Here is a 23,872-nt window from a genome sequence, read left to right on the forward strand (position 1 = left end):
GAGAAGTGTGCTGCTGCCTCTGGATTCCTGTTAAAATCACTGAGAGAGCCCAGAAGTAAAGAACAAAGCTCCCTTGTTTCAACAAAGACGCATTATGATGTTAAGTCCCCTGAATCTTTTTCCTCTACACCACACAGGATATGATGCAGAATAAGGGTCACATTGAGGTGGAGAGGGGCACTCATACAGTGGCCTCAGCCAAAACTTTCAATGCTTCTTTAATCGCCAACTTTTGGGGGTGATTCTCTATGCCTTATTTCCTATGTACTGAGGTCCTCTCCCTCAGTTTTCTCATCTAGAAAATGTGATGCTGGCACTAACAGATTAAGGACAATGGTTCACAACACAGTCGAAAAGCATTTGAACAGGCAAAATGCTGAAGGAAGTTGAAACGGCAACTGTCGTGTAACCATTTTGCTGTCCCCTGGTAATGTGAGCCAATGTTCTTGTTCTGATGGAAGAGGCAATGAATACATATATAAATAAAGCCTTTATATTCACACAACCCTCGAGTTAACCAATTTTCTCAAGCCCACTTAAGTAACACTAATTATGAAAAATAATAGAACTCTTGAGTTAGACAGCAAGCAAGAATACTTTCATTTGGCAGTTGTGCATAATTTGTGTACGTGTTTTAGGTTTCTGTGCCCTCAATCACTTCCCCTCAAACAATTTTCTAGGCTTATTGCAGTAAACATTAAGAAACTAGGACAACACAGTTAATTAGTAACATAAATACTTACTGGCAGCAGAGACCAGCTCTTTGTGAAGTCTATAGGTCATGACAGGTTCAGAAAGATTCCTGAAATGAATGAAAATTGTCAGTTGCTTTGGGATGAAAGCAGCTGGGTATTGGATTCTTAGTTCTGGGGACAGCAAGGCTGAAGTTCCTGAGCCCTACAGCTTAGTGGGATTATATACATTTTTCTCTTCACCTGAAGCTTCGTCAGGGAATCCAAGTTGCTAGTAATTCAACAAAAGACCTGCAAAAGCATGGGCTGAGCCCTCTAGCAAGGTCTCCAACTAGCTTCCAGAAGTAAAAAGAGGCACAAACCAGTCCTGCAAAATTCCAGAGGGGACCCATGCTGAATGCTACCATGAATCCCTTACGATTTGATAGATCCTTAGAATTTCCGAAGTGCTTTTGCAATTGTCCTCCCAATAATCCTGTGAGGTGGAGCAGTTATTCAAATCCCCATTTACGGGAGGAGGAAACTCAGGCTCAAATGGGTTTACTCATTTAGTCAAAAAACATTCTCAGCAAACTATCGCAAGGACAAAAAACCAAACACCACATGTTCTCACTCATAGATGGGAATTGAACAATAAGAACACATGGACACAGGAAGGGGAACATCACACTCTGGGGACTGTTGCGGGGTGGGGGGAGCGGGGAGGGATAGCATTAGGAGATATACCTAATGTTAAATGACGAGTTAATGGGTGCAGCACACCAGCATGGCACATGTATACATACGTAACTAACCTGCACATTGTGCACATGTACCCTAAAACTTAAAGTATAATAATAATTAAAAAAAAGAAAAAAAAACATTGGCTGAGCATTTACTTGTACCTGGCATTGTGCCAGGTACTGGGGATCCAGAGATGAATAGAAATAGTCCAAACCTCCAAGGAGCTAACAGTTTAGTAGAAAAGAGCACCATACACAAAATTTGCAATGCAGTGGGACAAGTACGATGACAAAATAAAGGTATATGGTAGGTGGCTCAGAGGAAGTAAGTAATCAACTAATAATTATAAGAATAGCAAACTCTGTACTGCTCTAAGTGATTTACATGTATTAACCCATTTAAACCTCATAACAACTCTGTGAGGTAGGTACCATTTCCAGTTCATCGATGAGGAAACTGAGGCCTAGAGAAGTTAAAAACTCATCCAAAATTACACAGCTAATAAGTGGCAGAAGCAGGAAGTCTGTCTCCTGAGTCCATGCTCTTAATTACTATACTATACTGCCTGCCACTGTTGTTACTGTAGTAATCCAAGCAAAAGATAATAAAAGACAAACAGAGGGGCTAGTCATGGTAGCTGACATCTGTAATCCCAGCACTTTGGGAGGCCAAGGCAGGAGGATCACTTAAGCCCAAGAGTTCGAGACCAGTCTGGACAACTGAATGAGACCCCTACCTCTTAAAAATAACTTAAAAACAGTAGCTGGGCATGGTGGTGCGTGCCTGTAGTCCAGACTACTCAAGGGGCTGAGATGGGAGGACTGCTTGAGCCTGAGAGAGAGAAGGGTGTGGCGGGAGGGCAAGCCTGCAACGAGTCATGATCACAACACTGCACTCCAGCCTGGGTGACAAAGCATAGAAAGAATAGGTGAGGAGACTGTTTTGAAAAATATTAAAGAAAGAACTCCTTCTTTGATTGGGTATGATGGCGAGGCAGCAGTTTGGTTTGGGTGAGTGAATAGAATAAGAGTTGATTAAGAGGGAAGTAGAGATGCTAAGTCAGGGAGGCCTCAGGAAGGTGATATTTACTAAGAAGCTGGATGCAGGGCTCTGCTAGATCAGAGAAGCAGATGTGAAAATCAGGAACCTAGAGAACAGATGATGAAACCACAAGAACAGATGCCACTTCTCCAGGGGAGCTGGCAAACTGGCAGTCAAACAGCTACATGAGGTCTTCCGATATTTCTTCTTTGTCCAGCACAGTGTATAAAAGTGAAATGGAATTGAATCAATGATCAAAATATTTTAAAATGAGATATTTCATATACAAACCCATATCCCCTGTCCCTGTTGAAAAATGCAAAGATCTGGCTCTATTGGTTCTTTGTAGAAGTATACAACACTGCTGTTTGTATGTAAACAAAGGGCTTGTCATACATATAAAGGTTCAACGTGCAAAGTGTTTAATATGAAAATAGTCTACTTCATTCAGTTTTATTTCCTGGTCCCTGTAGATATTTCAGTTTTCAGTTGTTCTACTATAGTAAAATGAGCAGAGAGCCCAGGAAAATACCTAATAGAAAGCCCATAAAGGAGACTGACAAAAATGACCAAAGAGGTTAGAGAAAAACAAAAAGCAAGTGATTCAGCAGAATCCAAAACAGAAGAAAGTATCAAAGAAGGCTTGTTAACAACTTCAAATGTTACAAAAAGGTCAAGTAAGGTAAAGACTGACAACTGTGCTTTGTGTGCAGCATTGAGGGTATCCCTGGTGACCCTGGCAAAAGCAGCTTCATTGGAGCAGAGGCGGTAAGAGTTAGATTACAATGAGTTAAGAAGGAACTGGGGAGTTAAGAAGTACAGACCAGGAGTGTATATTACTTGACACAGAAGCTTGGCTGATGTTGACAAAAAGAGTGAAACTGTGTACAATATTTTAAGAGATTTATTCTGAGCCAACTATGAGTGACCATGGCCTGTGACACAGCCCTCAGGAGGTCCTGAGAACTTGTGCCCAAGGTGGTCGGGGTACAGCTTGGTTTTACATATTTTTAGGGAGGCATGAGACATCAATCAAATACATTTAAGAAATACATTGGTTTGGTTCAGAAAGGCAGGACAACTCAAAGTGGGGGCTTCCAGGCTATAGGTAAATTTAAACATTTTCTGGTTGACAATTGGTTGAGTTTATCTGACGACCGGGATCAATGGAAAGGAATGTTCAGGTTAAGATAAAGGATTGTGGAGACCAAGTTTTATTGTGTGGAGGAATCTCTCAGATACCAGACTTTAGAGAGAGTATGTTGTAAAATGTTTCTTATTAGACCTAAAAGGGCACCTGGCTCTTAGTTGATTATCTCCTGGATCTGGAAAGAAAAGAAAGAAAACAATGGGGGAAGGGGATTCTCTATAGAATGTGGATTTTTCCCACAAGAGACTTTGCAGGGCAATTTCAAGGTATGGCAAGAAAATATATTTTGGGGTAAAACATTTTCATTTTCTCCCTTGTTATGCCAGAGTCAGATTGGAAAGTAAGTCATGATATACAAGGTTAAATAAAACCCATCTGATGAGAATTTATGGCTTGGAGGGCATGACTCCCCAGACTCCTTAGAAAGGAATTTGGGCAAGATGAAAAATCAGAGTTTAGTCCTCACCGAGAAGGGGTAAAGTATCTCATTAGGCAATCTTGTTTAAGTTCCTGGCTGTAACTATCATCTATATGGTCAATGATCACCAATTTTTTAGTTCAAGTCCTGAACTCATCACTGAGTTTCAGACCTATGTATTCAATTGCCTGCTTAATATTGTGCCCTGATTTCTTCAAAGCTACCCAAATTCGACATATCCAAATTCCAACTTATTGCCTCCCTCAAACTTAGTCTTCTTGTGTTTCTCAAATCAGTAAATGCATGACCATCATTTGGTTGTATGGGCCAGAAACATGGAAGTCACCTTTTTGTCTCCCTATCCCTAATCCTCATATCCAATTCATGAATTGTACTTCCCAAATCTCTTGAATATGCTTACTTCTAGGAATATCTACTGCTACTCCCTAGTCCAAGCATGAGCATCATCTCTTGCCTGGATGACAGCCATAGCCGGCTAACTGATTTCCACATCTCTGCCCATTTTATATCACTGTAATCTAATCTCCATCCTTTTTTATTTCAAAATACAAATCTCAATATGCACCTCTTGTTTAAAATCTTCCAATATAGTCCCATTACTTTTAAGATAAATTTAGACCCTAATTTTTAAAAGATCCTTTAAAGCCCTGAATGATATGGCCCTTACATACCTCTCCCTCCCTCTCTACACTCAATACTCCCCCTATACTGATTCATGTAGTTTGTTGAAGGGACCTTCCTCCCTCCTGCCTCAAGTCTTTGCATATTCATTTCCCTCTGTCTGGAACTCAACTCCTACTTAGTTGATTCCAACTTACAGTTCAAACCTCAGTTTAAACCAAAATGGGTGACGTCTTCCTATTAAATGCCTTCATAGCACGTTATACCTTTCCTTCAGAGAACTTATTAGAGTTTATTACATTTGTATGATTATTTGTCTTCTGACTGTCCCCTTTACTAGGCTATAAGTTCTTTAATGTCAGAGACCATATCTATACACAACTGTTTGCCTAGTGCCTAACATCACACTGGGCATAGAATAAGCAGTCAAGATATTTTTACTGAATCATTTACTTATTTAAAGATGTATGTGGCTGGAGCATAATTACATACTGGGAAAAAGAGCCAGTTGAATGAGAGAGGATAAAAATAGGGGAGAGAGAAGGGATGATTTTTAGAGGACTTCTCTGGAAAGGTTAGAGATAAGGGGTGATTTAGTTACCTAGAACAGAGTGTGGAGACCTGTCCTGGAACACAGCTATCTTTGAGAATTCTATAGGGTATTTACTGGCTGGTGTATATTACAGAACCATGGATGAGAGTCTCGAGAACAAATATCACTTACTGGGGGTGCCGCCCACTCGCACTTTCAGGCTTGACCCTCTCATCTTTGAAAAGGGCCACCCTGCCTATTATAGGATGAGCTGGGAATAATGCAATGTGGGGAAGGCCTTACAAATCTAAGAAAATGTTGAGACTCCTTTGAAGGAAGCTAGAGATACAGAATCACTTATTCCCACTATTCTCATCACAACAAGCCTTCTTAAAGTATTTGTAACAGATTGCTCTCTGTCTTCACTAAATTACCAAGCCATCCAAAGAAGGCCCAAGCTCCTGGGAGTAGGGGGCAGGAGAAGAAGATGCCCCAGTACCAGGGGCCTTATAAGTCAGAGACACTGAGATTTAAAAAATACAAGCTGGGACCATGGCTATTACTTAATGGAGAAAGTGGTGCACCTTGGTTTCCTCATCTGCAAAACGAGTCAAGTACCACCTAGTACACTCGGTTAATGGGAGAAAAAAACAATGACACGATCAGTGTAAACAACTAGCTGTAGCCTAGTACAGAATAAACCCTCCAATAACAGTTCTTTTCTTTATCAGCAGATGCAGGAGAAATATTCCTGGAAAGAACATTCAAGTTTATGGAAAGCTCTAAGATGATGCTACAGTAGCAAAATATTTAACAGTAATATCTGAAACCCAATCTATTTTAGATTAATGAGATTTCCCAGAACTTATGTATCAATCTTAATGGCTCAAGAACACAATCATTGAAAAGAAGAGGCTTTTGCACATAAAGTATGATACATACTATGAGACATAAAGAGTGGTAAGAAATCAATGTGTTTAAAAAATATATATGTCTCAAGCACCTTTTGCATAATATAAATTTATGCCAATAAACTGAACAATATATTCATTAATATTGCACATTCCCAAATTTTGTTGGTGAGCTAACTTTTTTCCATACTGCTGACAGTTCATTTAGCTCCAACATTATTACAGTTGTATTTTCTTGGTTTTTATTTCCATTACCTGGATTAAGACATGATACGTAGCACATCACACACATACACCATTTTTGCCCAAATGCAATTTGACATTTCAAAATGGTTATTATCCTCTAAAACATGTTAGCCACCCTGAATAGTCCCAGCTCCTGATTCTACTAGTGAATCCATCACAACATCACTCTATCTGTGAAGAGCAAAACGTATTCAATTATTTCAAGTGCATGTTTTTTGAACATAATCTTTTTGGCCTTTTTTCAGTAACAATTCTATTATTTTTATGCTTCTCTTGCTTAAACTCTCAGATTTAAAAAACAGTCTTTGCACATTCTTGGCCAGAAATCCTCTTCACATGTTTTTTCTTAAGCAATTCTATCCAAACTCCTGGAACTGAGACCACGTTAACTCCGCTCAACACCCAGAGAAATTTCACCAGCTATGAAAAGCAAACTCCCAATTCAAATCAGGCATACCTGAGGTAGAATTTCAAGGAGCTGGTGATTGTCTTAATGTCCCAGTCACTATTATGAAAATCAACATCTCCTGGGCATTTAGGATCTATTTGAGAAAAGTAAACAAAAAACAAAAGTTAATCATCAAAAAAATCTTACATTTTCCCTCTTTTAAAAGAAAAACAAAGTATATTACCCTAAGTAGTTTTTAAGAGATCAAAACTTTAGAAGAAGCAAATCTTTGATATTTCAAAAACATGACTGCATTCTGGTCTGCCATATAAGGAATAAGAAAGTAATCTATCCAATTCACACAACAAGAAAAAACTGAACAAAATCAACTCTTCTTAGATTCATCAGATAACTGGGGTCATAGGGTAAATGGCTGTCCCCAGAAGTGAGGAGACAGATAGAGAGAACCAAATCTTACAGTAACAGAAGGCCAGGAGTAGAAAACTCCTTGGGAACCAGCACTGGGATAGGATAACCTAATCCGTAATTTACAAATTGCTGGAGGCTTAATATGCTCGGATTTGAGAGGTAAAAACTCCAATGGGGCCCAGTCCAAAAGGGGCTCCCAAACTTTTGTGAGTTTTACCTACAAGAGTCCTATCAAGTTTTGATGGTGAAAAATCCCCTCATGCTTCCAGCAGGGGGGAAAGATAAGTAGTCATTTAAAAATATTCACAGATCCTTCTCTTCTTCTTAACAAGGTCTTCCCTCAAGAGAAACTATTTTTACCAGATCAAAACCTCCTGCAGTTTTATCAGAACCTAAGCGAACGAGGTGAAGGAAATACCGAATTCCAGACCCAATTTGCCTTCCCATCTCTCCCAAGAGGGGGAAAAAAAAATTCCTGAGAAGAACTTAAGTAAGTCACAGGCCAGGGGCACAGCTCACTAAAAGACAGAGACATAATCTTATAGAAGACTTCCCCCCCATGACACCTTACCACCGTATCAACTGGGCTCATATGTAACCATGGAAATATGACTAAAAGAACTGTGCTTCTCAGATGATATTTAAGTCTTTAGGCCAAACCAAAAATAACAGAGGAGGCAAAAACAAGAACATCAGAGTAATGTTTAGCCTCTATCAGTCGCATTTCTACATACTAACAATGAACTATTTGAAAAAAATTTCAAAAACAATCCCATTTACAATAGTATTAAATAAAGAAAAATCTTAGGAATAAATTTAGTCAAGGAAGTGAATAACTGCTACACTAAAAACTATAAAACACTGATAAAACAAACTGAAGACACAAATAAATGAAAAAATAGTCCATGTTCATGGATTAGAAGAACTAATCTTGTTAAAATGTCCATACTTCCCAAAGCATTCTCTGGGTTCAATGCAATTCCTATCAAAATTCCAATGTCATTTTTCACAGAAATAGAAGATAATCATAAAATTCATATGAAATGACAAAAGACCCTGAATAGTCAAAGCAATCTTTAGCAAAAGGAAAAAACATGAAGGTATCACATTCTCTGACTTCAAAATATATTATGAAGTTATTATAATCACATATAAACAGCATGGTACTGGCATAAAAACAGACAAATCAACCAATAGTACAGAATAGAAAGTCCAGACGTAAATCCAAGTACTTAGAGTTAATTGATTTTTTGACAAAGGTGTCAAGAACACTCAACAGGGAAAGGATACTCTATTCAGTAAATGGTGTTGGAAAAACTGGATATCCTCATACGGAAGGAAATTGGACTCTATCTTACACTGTATACAAAAATCAACACAAAATGAATAAAGACTTAAATGTAAGACCAGAAACCATAAAACTACTGGAAGAAAACATAGGTGAAAAGCTCCATGACATTTGTCTGGGCAATGATTTCTTGGATCAGACTCTAAAGACACAAGCAACAAATGCTAACGTAGACAAATGGAATTGCACCAAACTAAAAAGCTTCTGCAAAGAAATGGAAACAATTAACACAGTGAGGGGACAACCCACGGATTGGGTAAAAACATTGGCAAACCATAAATCTGATAAGGGGCTGATATCCAAAATATAGAAGTAACTCAAACAACTAAATAACAAGAAAACAAATAACCCAAGTAAATAATGGGTAAGAAAATATGAGCAAACATTTCTCCAAAAAAAGAGATACTGGAATGTGTGTACTTCAGAAAGAGAGAGTGCAGCAATTGTGAGACACTGCATTGAACTCCGTGCTACCCTGTCACATGGAAGAAAGCAAAATCAGGCTGAACTCAGCTAAGGACAACCCACACAGGAAGCATTTAAACCAGCCCTAGCTAGAAGGGAATCACACATCCTAGTTCTAAGCCTTGACACTGCAGGCTAAAGTGCTCTGGATCCCTAAATAAACTTGAAGGGCACTCTAAGCCACAAGGACTGCAACTCTTATATTAGTCCTAGTGTTGAACTGGGCTCAGAGCCAGTGAATTTGGGAGGCATGCAACCTACTGAGACACCAGCCATGGTGGCTATGGGAGTCCTTGCACCACCCCACACAGCACAGCTCAAGGCTCCAAAAGAGACCCCTTCCTTCTGCTTGAGGAAAAGAGGGGGCAAGAGTAAAGAGGACTTTGTCTTGCATCTTGTATACTAGCTCAGCCACAGTAGCCTAGAGCACTCATCAGAGTTCTAAGGCCCCTTTTCCAGACTCTAGCTCCCAGACATTTCTACACACACCTGGGGCCAAAAGGGAACCCACTGCCTTGAATGGAAGAACCCAGTCCTGGCAGGACCCATCACATGCTGACTAAAGAACCTTTGGACCCTAAATAACCAGAAGCAAAACCCAGATAGTACTCATTGGGCCTTAGACGAAACTTTGTGGGCTTCAGGTATGACTCAACACATTCCCAGCTGTGGTAGCTGTGGGGAGAGACTCCTTCTGCTTCAGAAAAGTAGAGGGAAAAGTAAAAGTGGACTTTAAAAGTAAAAGGAGAAAGTAAGGAAAGAAAACAAGAGTCTCTGCCTAGTAATCCAGAGAAGTCTTCCAGATCTTATTCAACACCATCAAGGTGGTACCACTACAAATCTGCAAGAACCACAGAATTACTGGGTATGGGATGCTCTCTAATGCAGATATGGCTTGGATGAAAACACTCAACTCCTTTCAAATATCTGGAAAGCCTTCCCAAGAAGGACAAGTACAAACAAGCCCAGACTAAAAAGACTACACTACTTAACTCTTAGATGCCCAGAAACAGATGAACATTCACAAGCATCAGGACCATTCAAGAAAATATGACCTTCCAAAATGAACTAAATAAGGCATCAGAGACTAATCTTGGAGAAAAAGAGGTATGTGCCATATAAGACAGAGAAATCAAAATAGCTATTTTGAGAAAACTCAAAGAAATTCAATATAATATAGAAAAGGAATTCAGAATTCTATCACATCAATATAATATAGAAAAGGAATTCAGAATTCTATCACATACATTTAACAAAGACATTGAAATAATTTTAAAAATCAAGCAGAAATTCTGAAGTTAAAAAATGTAAGTGACATGCAGAAGAATGCATCAGAGTCTTATAATAACATAATTGATCAAGCAGAATAATTGATGAGCTTGAAGACAGGCTATTCGAAAATACACATTTAGAGGAGACAAAAGAGAAAAGAATGAAAAACAACGAAGCATGCCTACAGGATCTATAAAATAGTCTCAAAAGGGCATATATAAGAGTTACTGGCCTTAAAGAGGAGGTAGAGAAAGAGACAGGGGTAGCAAGCTTATTCAGTGGGATAGTATCAGCGATATCAACTTTGAAGTACAAGACGGTTATAGAACACCAGAGACATTTAACCCAAACAAGAATATCTAAAGGCATTTAATAATCGGATTCCTCAAGATCAAGGATAAAAAAAGGATCCTAAAAGCAGCAAGGGGAAAAGAGACAAGTAACATAAAAAGGAGCTCGAATATGTCTGACAGCAGACTTTTCAGTGGAAACCTTACAGGCCAAGAGAGAGTGGCATGACATAAAGTGCCGAAGAAGAAAAACTCTTACCCTAGAATAGTATATCTGGTGAAAATGTCCTTCAAACATGAAGGAAAAATAAAGACTTTCCAAGACAAACAAAAGCTGAGAGATTTCATCAATAGCAGATCTATCTTACAAGAGACGCTAAAGAGAGTACTTCATTCAGAAAGAGAAGAACAGTAATGAGCACTAAGAAATCATCTGAAGATATAAAACTCACTGGTAATAGTAAGTACACAGAAAAACACAGAATATTACAACACCGTAACTGTAATGTGTAAACCACTCTTAAGTAGAAAGACTAAACAATGAATCAATCAAAAATAATAACTCCAACAACTTTTAAAGACATAGAGAGTACAACAAGACATAAATGGAAACAACAAAAAACTGAAAAGTGGGCAGAAAAAATTATGGTGTAAAGTTTTTATTAGTTTCCTTTTTTCCTTGTTTGTTTGTTTATGCTATCAGTTATAAGTTGTCATCAGTTTACAATAATGGGTTATAAGAGAGAATTTGCAAACCTCTTAATAACCTCAAATCAAAAAAGATACAATGGATACACAAAAATTAAAAAGGAAGAAATTAAAATCATACCACTAGAGAAAATCTACTTCACTAAAAAGACAGGAAGAAAAGAAGGAAGACAAGACCACAAAACAATCAGAAAACAAATAATAAAATGGGACGGGGTAAATCATTACTTATCAATAATAACATTGAATATAAATGGACAAAACTCTCCAATCAAAAGACATACAGTAGCTGAATGGATAAAAAAAAATAGATCAAATGACTCTTGCCTACAAAAAACACATTTATCCTGTAAAGACACACATAGACTGAAAATAAAAGGGTGGAAAAAAGATACTCCATGCCAATGGAAACCAAAAAAGAACAGAGTAGCTATACCTATATTAGAAAAAATAGACTTCAAGACAAAAACTGTAAGAGACAAAGAAGATCATCTGTCTTGTAGGACAGATCTCGTATTGATGAAATCCCTCAGCTTTTGTTTGTCAGGAAAGTCTTTATTTCTCTTTCATGTTTGAAGGACATTTCCACTAGACATACTATTCTAGAATAAAAGTTTTTTTTTCCTTCACTACTTTAAATCTTTAGAAGATCATTATGACCCTATAATGATAAAGGGGTCAATTTAGCAAGAGGAAATAACAATTTTAAATATAATACACCCAATGCTGGAGCACCCAAACATATAAATATTATTAGAGCTAAAAGGAGAGGTAGATTTCAATAGGATAATGGCTAAACACTTCAACACCCCCACTTTCAGCATTAAACAGATCTCCCAGACAGAAAATCAACAAAGAAGCATTCGACTTAATCTGCACTATGGACCAAATGGATCTAGTAGATATTTACAGAACATTTCATCCAATGGCTACAGAATACACATTCTTCACCTCAGCACATGGATCATTCTCAAGGACAGACCATATGTTAGGTCACAAAACAAGTCTTTTTTTCGAGACAAGGTCTCACTCCACCACCCAGGCTGGAATGCAGTGGCTCACTGCAGTCTCAGCCTCATAGGTTCAAGCAGTCCTCCCATCTCAGCCCCCACTAGTAGCTGGAACTACAAGCGTGTGCCACCACACCTGGATAAGTTTTTGTACTTTTAGTAGAGACAGGGTTTCACTATGTTACCCAGGCTGGTCTTGAACTCCTGGACTCAAGCGATCTGCCCACTTCGGCCTCCCAAAGTGCTAGGATTACAGGCGTGAGCAACTGCACCCACCCATAAAGCAAGTCTTAAAACATTCAAAAAAACTGAAATAATATCAAGTATCTTCTCTGACCACAATGGAAAAAAAAGCTAGAAATCAATAACAAGAGGAATTTTGGAAACTATACAAACACATGGAAATTAATATCCTCCTGAATGATCAGTGGGCCAATGGTAAAATTAAGAAGAAAACTGAACATTTTCTTAAAGCAAATGATAATGGAAATGTAATATACTAAAACGTATGGGATACAGTAAAAGCAGTACTAAGATGGAAGGTTATAGCTATAATGCCTACATCAAAAAGAAAAACTTCAAATAAATAACCTAATGATGTATCTTAAAGAACTAGAAAAGCAAGAGCAAACCAAATCCAAAATTAGTAGAAGAAATAATTAAGATCAGAGCAGAAATAAAATGAATTTGACATGATAATAATACAAAAAGATCAATAAAACAAAAAGTTGGTTTTCTGAAAAGATACATAAAATTGACAAACCTTTAGCCAGATTAAGATAAAAAGAGAGAATATCCCAATAAATAAAATCAGAGATGAGAAAGGAGACATTACAACTGATACTGCAGAAATTCAAAGGGTAATTAGTGGCTACTATGAGAAACTATATGCCAATAAACTGGAAAACTAGAAGAAATTGATAAATTCCTAGACACACACAACCTACCAAGATTGAACCAGGAATAAATCCAAAACCTGAACCGACCAATAACAAGGAACAAGATCAAAGGCATAATAAGAAGTCTAACAGCAAAGAAAAGTCTGGGACCCAATAGCTTTACTGCTGAATTCTACCAAACATTTAAAGAAGAGCTAATACTAAACCTATTCAAACTATTCTGAAAAAATAGAGGGGGGAGGGAGTACTTCCAAACTCACTCTACAAGGCCAATATTACCCTGATACCAAAACCAGACCAAAACACATCAAAAAAACAAACTAACAAACAAACAAACAAAAAGCTATTGGCCATAATCACTGATCAATTTATATATATATAAATATATATAAATATATATAAATGTATATAAATATATATATAAATATATATAAATGTATATAAATATATATAAATATATATATAAATATATATATAAATATATATATAAATATATATATAAATATATATAAATATATATATAAATATATATAAATATATATATAAATATATATATAAATATATATATAAATATATATAAATATATATATAAATATATATAAATATATATATAAATATATATAAATATATATATAAATATATATAAATATATATAAATATATATATAAATATATATAAATATATATAAATATATATAAATATATATATAAATATATATATATAAATATATATATATATAAATATATATATAAATATATATATAAATATATATATATAAATATATATATAAATATATATATATATAAATATATATATATATATATACCCTCAACAAAATACTAGCAAGCCAAATTCAACAAATTTTAAAAATCCTTCATCATGACCAAGTGGGATTTATCTCAGAGATGCAAGGATGGTTCAACATACACAAATAAATCAATACAGTACATCATACCAATAAAACGAAGGACAAAAACCATACAATAATTTCAATTGTTACTGAAAAAGCATTTGACAAAATTCAATATCCCTTCAGGATAAAAACCCTCAAAAATATGGGTATAGAAAAAAGCATGGCCCTGCCCAAGGCCTGTTCCATTCTCAGTGAAAGTAAACACCAATTTAGCCATGTGTCTGTTTAGGATCCCTAATTCACAAGACACTGTCAACTCCAATTTCAGCTTGATTGTATAGCATATTGGTCTACATTTATCTGACTAGATGGTGATTTGTACATTATAATTACTTCTCAGAGAATGGCAATTCCAGCTTTATAGTCTGCAATTCAATTTTTTTTTTTGAGACAGAGTCTCACTCTGTTGCCCAGGCTGGAGTGCAGTGGCACAATCTCGGCTCACTGCAACCTCTGCCTACCAGGTTCAAGCAATTCTCGTGCCTCAGCCTCCTGAGTAGCTGGGATTACAGGTGTGTGCCACCACACCTGGCTAATTTTTGTATTTTTAGTAGAGGCAGGGTTTCACCATATTGGCCAGAATGGTCTTGAACTCCTGACCTCAAGGGATCCACCAGCCTTGGCCTCCCAAAGTGCTGGGATTACAGGCATGAGCCACTGTGCCCGGCCATAGTCTGTAATTCTTACATACATCTTTGTGACAAGACAGTATTCATAGAGGATTGCCTGAAGAACATGCAGTCCATCTTTTCCTCTAGGTTGGTCACTGTGAACCACTCTTTTCCACCCAAACACCCTACCTTCTGAATCCGTGGCTCACCATAGCAGTGATTATTAGAAGAATTTTAAACTTTTTTACTCATTTGTATCTGGAATTTTTATGCAAGAACTCACACTGATATCTTACAAACTCAAATTTGACTCTTGCTTGTCTATAAACCAACCAAAAGAACAAACTAAAAAGGTTCTTAGGTCTGTAGATCTCATGAAGATAGAGAGTAGACTGGTGAGTATCAGAGGACAGGAAGGGTAGGAGGAGGGAAGATGAAGAAGAAAAAAAGTTTCCTCCATAAAACGAGTTATTAGGTTTAGGAAAAGTCAATGTAGTTTAATAGAAGGAAAACTCTCTGAAGAATCAGAATACACGAATCCCTCTGGAAAAAAGCATTTGCAGTGAGAAACACAAGGTTTTAGAATGTGGCTGATATAAGATGACAATGTGATTAAAAGGTGGTTGCAATGAAATGCAAATGATAATGAAGGACAAAAATTATTCATAGCCTAATAATAAGAGAATACTTCTTATTTTTTCTTTTTTTAAAAAAAGAATACTTCTTTAAGCTAATAAAGATCTACTGTGATGTGCTGGTAAATAATGAACAGGTTGACAGAGAAGGTGGGGAGCGCTGATTTTAGCATTTGTCAATTTCCATGTGAATCAACCATGGCTGATTTGAAGTGATCAACAAAATGTCAATGAATGTGAAGTTGGGAAAATATGTGTACAGTTACACCTTTTGAGCATGTACCAGCTGCCTCCAACACACCACTGAGTCAATCTCAAATGATCAGCTCATATCACCATTAATGGTGCAATACTAGAAGCTTATGATCAGAAGCCAGAAAAGGATGTCTGCTATCACTAGTACTACTTATCATTTGGTCAGAGTGTCTAGAACAATGATTCTCAAACACAGCTTCTAGAAACATCTGAGAAGCTTTTAAAAATGACAATACCCACATTCCCCCTACATCAGGTAAACCAGAATCTCTGATTCAGGTGAGTCCTGATACTTTTTAAAAAACTCTTCACCGAGTTTAATGAACAGCAAAGGTGGTGAGGAACTGGGTTCTCAATGTAATTTTAAAAAGAAACAAAAACAGAAAAGTTAAACCTATTGGAAAGGAGATAGAATAATCATTATTTACCTATCATATAACTGTCTAACTGAAAAATGCAAGAGAAATTACTGATACTTTTTTTTTTTCCAGAAAGGGTCTCACCCTGTCACTCAGGCTGCAGTGTAATGGTGTGGTCATGGCTCACTTCAGCCTCAAACTCCTGGGCTCAAGGGCTCTTCCCTCCTCTGCTTCCCGAGTAGATAGGACTATAGGCCCGCACCACCATGCCCAGCAATTTTTGTATTTTTAATTTTTGTAGAGATGGGGTCTCATTATGTTGCCCAGGCTGGTCTAGAACTCCTGGGCTCAGGCGATCCTCTCGCATTGGCTTCACAAAGTGCTGGGAATACAAGCATGAGCCACCATGCTTAGACCTATTGATAATGTTTTTAACATTAACAAGAAAGCCTGTTAAAATTCCTGGTCAGTGAATGAAGATATAAAAATCATAAGCATCCTATATATTAGTAACAGACGCTTCAAAATTGTAATAGAAAAAAAACAGTTGCACTGTATGTGTGTGGGAGAGAGAGAGAGGAGAGAGAGTGATTTATTTAAGTCTCAGAATTAATATAAATAAAAGTATTACACACACAAAAAGACTTCCGTAAATGAAAAACAAAATTTTGTGATCCTGGATAGAAAAACTAAATATTGCATGTTGTCAACTTCATTCCAATTAATTAATAGATTTAGTATAATTGTAATCAAAATGCCAACAAGCTAATTTTCTGGAATGTGATAAAATAATTCTAAAGTTTACATGGAATAATAAACTAGCAAAATGAGTGAAACATTTTTTAAACAGAATAATTATGGAAGGTTTGTGCTACTCAAAAGGAAAACGATTATGTGGCATGGTCATAGTAGTATAAGAATAGTTAGGTCAGTGGAAAAAATGAAAGCTCAGGATAAGACCATCGTATAAATGTAAGAACTTAATGTACAATAAAAGCGGCATTTTAAATTGGTGGAAAAAAAGCAGAATTGTTCAAAAAATGGAACATAGACAATTAACTATTTGGGAAAAAAATAAGTTAGATCTCTATTTCACAACCAAACAACATATTCAATTTCAAGTGCATGGAGGAGATAAAATGTAAAATAAAACCACTAAATAATACAAATAAAACATAAGTGGATTTTAATAGGTTATTGGGTTAAGGAATGACTTCTAAACATATGGAGAAAATAATGCTTTAAATGCACCCTGGAGCATGCCATGTATATACAGCAAGGGTGACAAGCTCTAAAAACTAGCACAGAGATGACCACTTAAGAGCTGCACTGGGGTCATGATTTGGTAGGGTATGCATTAAACTTTGCATCTCAAAAATAAGTCTACAGTCAGGTACCAAACTGCATGAGAGTCACTTGGGCAGATGTTTAAAATGCAGATCTCTGGATCCCAATGCAAGAGATTAATTCATTGGGTCCATGATGAGGCCTGGCAGTTTGCATTTAAAAAAATAATAATGTCTCAAAGGTGATTCTAGGATGAGGGTGGTTTGTGGAATTACTGTCTAAATATTGCTAAGCCATCTACCATGTAATGTGATGAATAATAAGATTGAAAGTAAAAATAATCATAGAAAATATATTGGTAAAGATTCTAACCACCACTCTCAAATGAGAACACAATGCTATTTTTACATTCAGAGGCAAACCAAACAAAACAACTATAGAAAGTTACAATGGTCACCTAAAGTACACAGATCATGTCAGAGTGTCTCAATTAATTCAGGAAATGGTAGATAATATAATATTACTGAGAAAAATCTAGTTGCATGAATAGGAAGCCCAGCTTTGATTAACTGAAGTTGATAAAACAGATCAAGTGAGAGGAAAAACAAGTGACTAACAGAAAGCGTGAGCAGAAATAAGCCCATCATGCTCTGACATAAGCCACGAAAGCAGTAATGACTAATGTGAGGATTGATTAGTTTCTCCAAGTTAAGGTCTTGCCAGTTGTATTTTGGGCTCTTAAATATCACCCCTCTTCTTCAATTATAAAATCCAGGGATGCCAGACTAAAGGACAGCTGAAAGAAAGGCCATTTGTTCTTTTGTTATTGCTGAATATAACACAAGTGTGTGTCCTAAGTAAAGAAAATCCAACCACAGAATAACAAATGTTATAATCTGTAGAGGTGGAAGATCTCCAAATACTTAATAACTAATATTGGCACAAAGTTCTATCACTCAACAGAGATGCTGGCTGTAAACACCAGAAATAGCCACACTGGTACCTACTAGCTATTTCAGGCCAGGCTCATGATATATATGTAAAAGAGGAAGGTGCTACCTGAAAAAAGGATGGCGGCTACCCTAGTTAGCAGCTTAATATAAATCCATATGCCAATTGATTCTCCCTGTATTCAAACTATGTGAAGATTATTAATAATATTTATAACCTTGAGCCAAAAATTATATTTTGGCAAATCTACCCAAAGTATGTAGTGGAATTAACTTATGCACAAATATGTCATCACGTAAAAGGAAAAAACTAACACACTAAAGAGGGAAATTATTGGAAAAATTTGGTATATTTTTGTATCATAGTATCATATAGCCATTAAAATATTTACAAAGTATTTTTAACCATATGGAAAATATTATGTTAAGACAATGGTGACTATGTAAATCAAAATTTCCAAACATATCCTCCACAAAACAATATAGAGCCACCAGAACAACATAAAAGTACATAAAGCCATGCCCTTCACATAACAAAAAGAAAGAAAACACCCATATAATAAAAGACTTAAATATTAAATTGTAAGTGGAAAAAAAAAAGAAATCTCAGCAAGATATCACTCATATTCCCTCTACAAGTCTTTCCAGGGAGCAAGGACAATGCTGAAACAGGAGTGTTAATGAGAAAAGAAGGGGCTAGTAGCCTAAGATTAATCTAAATCACAACCAGAAAGACAAAGTCCACACAAAGCGTAAAAATAATGACAAACTGGTAGATTCGAGCCTTGGGGAAGAGCTTTCTATGCAGTCGTCAAAAGGCAGACTTTGAATGGTATCATTTGTAAGAGAGAAGATGGCAAAAAATAAGGGAGAGATACCCTGTGAAGTCTGGGAGTTTAAAGGAATGTGAAGCAAAAGAGGAAAATTTAGGAATGGTCAAAAGTCTACCAGGCAAATGGAATCAATATCAGACAAAATAGATTTCAAGCCAAAAAGCATTAAATTAAACAAAGAACACTTTTATTTATTTATTTATTTATTTATTTATTTATTGAGAGGGGGTTTTGCTCTGTGGCCTAGGCTGGAGTGCAGTGGTGCAATCTCGGCTCACTGCAACCTCCGCCTCCCAGGTTCAAGCGATTCTCGTGCCTCAGCCTCCCAAGTAGCTGGGACTACAGGCGCCCACCACACCCCACTAATTTTTGTATTTTTAGTGGAGACAGGGTTTCACCATGTAGGCCAGGCTATTCTTGAACTCCTGGCCTCAAGTGATCCGCCCATCTCGGCCTCCCAAAGTGCTGGGATTACAGGCATAAGCCACTGTGCCCAGCCACAAAGAACACTTTAAATGCTAAAAGCCATTCTCCAAATAAAGATATGGCAATTATGAATATCTGTGCATAAAGTAATACAGACACCACCTTTATAAAGCAAAAATACAGGCGATGTATATAAAAGCACACTAAAAAGAAACTTTAACACATCATTTTCATTAAACAACAAATCAAGTGGAAAAACAATAAGTAAAGATGTAGAAGACTTAAATAACAATCTTACAGATATATATCATATTTTATGTCCCGGTAACAGAGACTATACTTCTCAGTTGCACATGAAATACTCACAAAAAGTGATCATATATTAGGTTACAAAGAAAACATCAGTAAGTTCCATAAAGTTGACATGTTATAAACATTGTCTAATAATAATACTACGATAAAGCTAGAAATCACTTTTTAAGTCCATTCCGCATGGAAAATTATAAGCTTTCTCTTAAATAATTCTTTAAAGAAAGAAATACAAATTAAAATCACAGAATGTCTTTAAAACATGATCATGAAAACACTACATATCAAAATCTGTGGGATACATTTAATGAGGCGATTAGAGGAAAATCCACTAACTTAAACATGTTCATCAATAAAAAATAAAAAAATGAATTTCATTCTTAGCTAAAAAGGTGAAAGAAACAACAATAAAGCAAACGAAAAGAAAGGAAAATAGTAACATAAGAGCAGAAATTAATGAGGTAGCGAAAAACATATCTTAATGTTAAATCAAAACCACAATTTTTTGAAAAAATTAACAAAGTAGACAAGCCATAACCTAACTTTATCAAAAAAGAAGAAATATACAAGGAAGTATAAATATACCAGGGGTAACAAATAAATTTAAATGCTAGGAGAATTCACCAATACAGAATCTACAAACAATAAGGATTGGCTTTGGATCTCAATAGAAAAAGAAACAATAGGGCTTGGCTGGCGAGCCCCACTGAGGAGCCGGAGCTTGGGCCGCACTTACCCCCGAGTCCGCTCCCGGTCCCTGGCCCGTCAGCGACCTGGCGAACCAGGCGACGCTGAAGCGGCCCATGGACTTCGGTACAAAGCTGCTGAGTCCCTGCTTCCCCGAAGCAGCCGCGCTGCACCCCTCTGCCCAGCCCCACTCCGGGCCTCAGGCACCTGGACGCCAAGCCGCCGCCGCTTCAGACGCAGACCCTACCACCAACTCTGCAGCAGTCCACCCCACCCGGCAGCAAGCGGCGCCTTACAATTCCCGAGAAAATTTTTCAGAACATAAAACTAGAATACAGTCGTTATCAGAGGTGGAGACATTTAGAAATTGTTCTTAATCAGAGTGAAGCTTGTGCTTCAGAAAGTCAACCTCACTCCTCAGCACTCATAGCACCTAGCTCTCCAGGTTCCTCATGGATGAAGAAGGACCAGCCCACATTTACCCTCTGACAAATTGGAATAATACGTGAGTGTGTCTTAGACTATGAAGACAAGATTCAGGAGGAGTATGAGCAAATCCTCAATACCAAACTAGCAGAACAATATGAATGAATCTTTTGTGAAATTCACACATGATCAGATTATGCAACGGTATGGGACAAGGCCAACAAGCCATGTGTCCTGAAGCTTTGTTATGTATCTGGGTACCAGGTTTAACCTCAAGAGATGCCTGCTGTACACTTTTTGCAACTGGTTTGACAACACATTTCAGCTTCAATTTTGCATCCTGAGAACACTTAAACGTTTCTGCAGGTCCATTTTATACAACTTGAAAGACCTTAAAACTTTTTGGTTGCCACAAGCATATCTTCCTTTTCTGCTCATCCAGTAAACAGCTGTGCCCTACTGTGATAGATTTTCCAAACAAAAATACTTGGAGAAGCAGTTTAGCAAAATATGCCTTCAGTGGCACTCAACAAATGGAGCTTCCCCAAGCACAGTTCTGTAAGAAGTGTGTATGAGTGTGTGTATGTATATTTCAAGTTATTATTTGTATAGTGCAATTTTTTTTTTGATCTTGGGGATTCTGGCTGAGCTTGATTCATGACAATTATGGTTAAAAACATTTGCTTGGCAGGGCGCTGTGGCTCACGCTTGTAATCCCAGCACTTTGAGAGGCAGACGTGCTTGGATCACCTGAGGTCAGAAGTTTGAGACCAGCCTGGCCAATATGGTGAAATCCCGTCTCTACTAAAAATACAAAAATTGGCTGGGCATGGTGGCAGGCACCTGTAGTTCCAGCTACTCAGGAGGCTGAGGCAGGAGAATCACTTGAACCAGGGAGGCGAGGTTGCAGTGAGCCAAGATCGCGCCATTGTACTCCAGCCTGGGTGACAGAGTGAGACTCTGTCTCAAAAAAAAAAAAATAAATAAATAAAAACAAAAAACAAAAAAAAAATTGCTTGTTCTACAGAAGATCATTTACGTTTTGTGACCATATAAGTTGCAACAGTGGATTGTTTTTATGTGTAGGTTTTATTGTTAAATACAGGGACTGTTTCCAGGCATAGAATATGAATCATAAGTTAGGATGGACATTAGCTGTGATTATGATAATACAGCAAAGGTCTGTGGTCCTAGATCTACAAATGTGTGGTGAGAAATATCTACAAATGTGTGGTGAGAAATTAGAACAAACTGGAGATGGGCCATTGACACATGAACTCTGCCTAAGCGTGTTAGAAAAATACTTTGACTCCAAGTGTTAAAATACTCACATGGAGTCGGCGCTCACCTCATTCACACAATCATAGAGCTCCCTGGACACTGAACCTCTAAAGGGAAAAGGTCTGCCCTGGAGCAGAAGGATCATGGTTTGCTTGGGAGCATAGCAGGTAAGCTCAGAGCTGGGCCTGGGCCTGGGCCAGGGCCAGGCCCTGGCAGCACTGCTACTTGGGAGGAGCCACTTCACCTTTGTATCAGTTATTAAAAATAGAATTTGGATCCTTTGGTGAGGTTCTCCCAAATTCATTTGAGGTGTCCATGGTCAACTGCTTGAGCTGTTTTGGCAACCCCCTGCCCGAAGTCACATTTAGGCTGTTCTTCACCTTGTTTCCAAGACTGAGGAACAGAAAGTAGCCTCTGTTTTGAGCAGGTAGAAGTACACATTTATTTTTTTACTGCGACTTGCTCAGGACCATATTTTACAAAATGCCTTGTTTCCTTTATTGTTTCTGGAAAGGAAAAGTTCTATTTATATTCTTTTAGTTTGAATATAGAATAGTTTTTTTAATCAGGACTTATTTTGAAAAAAATCTGAGTTTAATTCAAATGCATGCCAATACCTTACAAAGTAAGGTAATACTCAGAGACAGTTGTTCTGATCAGATGGCTTAGAGAAATTTCTGGAATATTCACGTTTGAAGATTCCTTATTAATGAATGTCTTTGACTTAAATCTAACCGAAAACTGCAACATTATTCTTTGCACATTTTCATTATATAGTGTTAACAAGCTTAGTTGCAAACAAATAAAAATACTTAAGCTATTTGTTTACCTTGCCTTCTTAAAAAAATAAACAATAAGGAAGCCAGTGAAAGTAAAGTGGAATAAAGAAGGGAGAGTATTAAAAATGATGAGACCAAGAGAGAGAATAGGGTATTGGACAGGGGAGCGGGAGCTATTATATAGGCCTTTTGGGCTATTGGAAGGACCTTTGCTTTTACTTTCAATGAAATGAGAAACCACTGGTGAGTTTTAAACAGAGGAATGGTCTGCTCTGACTTGGCCTGAATACAGAAGAACAGTCTAGCTGCTGTGTAGACAACAGTAAGAGCGTAACTGGGACAGCAGAGAAAAGAGACACATAAAAGGTCTATTTCAATAACATGGAACAAAAATGGCTGTGGCTTAAATTTTAGTAAAACTGGTGGAGATGTCTAGAAGTGGTCAGATTATGTATATAATTTGAAATAAGACCCTACAGAATTTGTTGATAGATTAGCTGTCAAAAATCATACATGACTAAAGTTTTTAGTCTGAGAGAGTAGAAGAAACTGAAATGGAGACGCTTATGGATGGAGTATGCTTGGAGGGAAAGATCAATAGTTCATTTTGGACATGAACTATTTGGAAATGTCTTTGGAACTGTCTAATAGATGGTTTGAAAATGTCTAACAGAAATTCAGTGAAGGTGCCAAATAAGAAATTACATACATAAGTCTGAAGGTCAAGGGAAAGATCTGAGCTGGAGAAATAAATCTGAGAGTCATTCCTTCCTTAAGCAAATATGTATTGAGTGTCATCCCTAAGTTACGTGTTGTGCTGGAATCTGTGCTGTCCAATAGGGCCACTACTGGCTACATATGGTAATTCAAATTTTAATTAAATTAAATATTATTAAATATAAAGTTCCTTATTCTAACTAGCCATATTTCAAAAGCTCATAGCCACATGTGCCTAGT

General features: G+C 37.0%; 1 protein-coding gene and 1 pseudogene across 4 annotated transcripts in view; one reads left to right on the forward strand and one right to left on the reverse strand.

Moving 5' to 3' along the window:
• OPHN1 (oligophrenin 1) overlaps positions 1–23,872 on the reverse strand; it is a 389,158-nt gene that overhangs the window by 68,820 nt on the left and 296,466 nt on the right. For all 4 annotated transcript variants that reach the window (XM_063703080.1, XM_063703079.1, XM_063703078.1 and 1 more), the window contains exons 16-17: positions 6,813–6,897; positions 744–802 (exon numbers count right to left, since the gene is read on the reverse strand). In XM_063703080.1, coding sequence (XP_063559150.1) covers positions 744–802; positions 6,813–6,897 — 144 coding nt within the window. The remainder of the gene's footprint in view (positions 1–743; positions 803–6,812; positions 6,898–23,872) is intronic.
• Positions 16,764–21,161, forward strand: LOC101145106 (akirin-1-like; annotated as a pseudogene).

Source organism: Gorilla gorilla, chromosome X (genome assembly GCF_029281585.2).
Source record: "Gorilla gorilla gorilla isolate KB3781 chromosome X, NHGRI_mGorGor1-v2.1_pri, whole genome shotgun sequence".
NCBI classification, from domain to species: domain Eukaryota; kingdom Metazoa; phylum Chordata; class Mammalia; order Primates; family Hominidae; genus Gorilla; species Gorilla gorilla.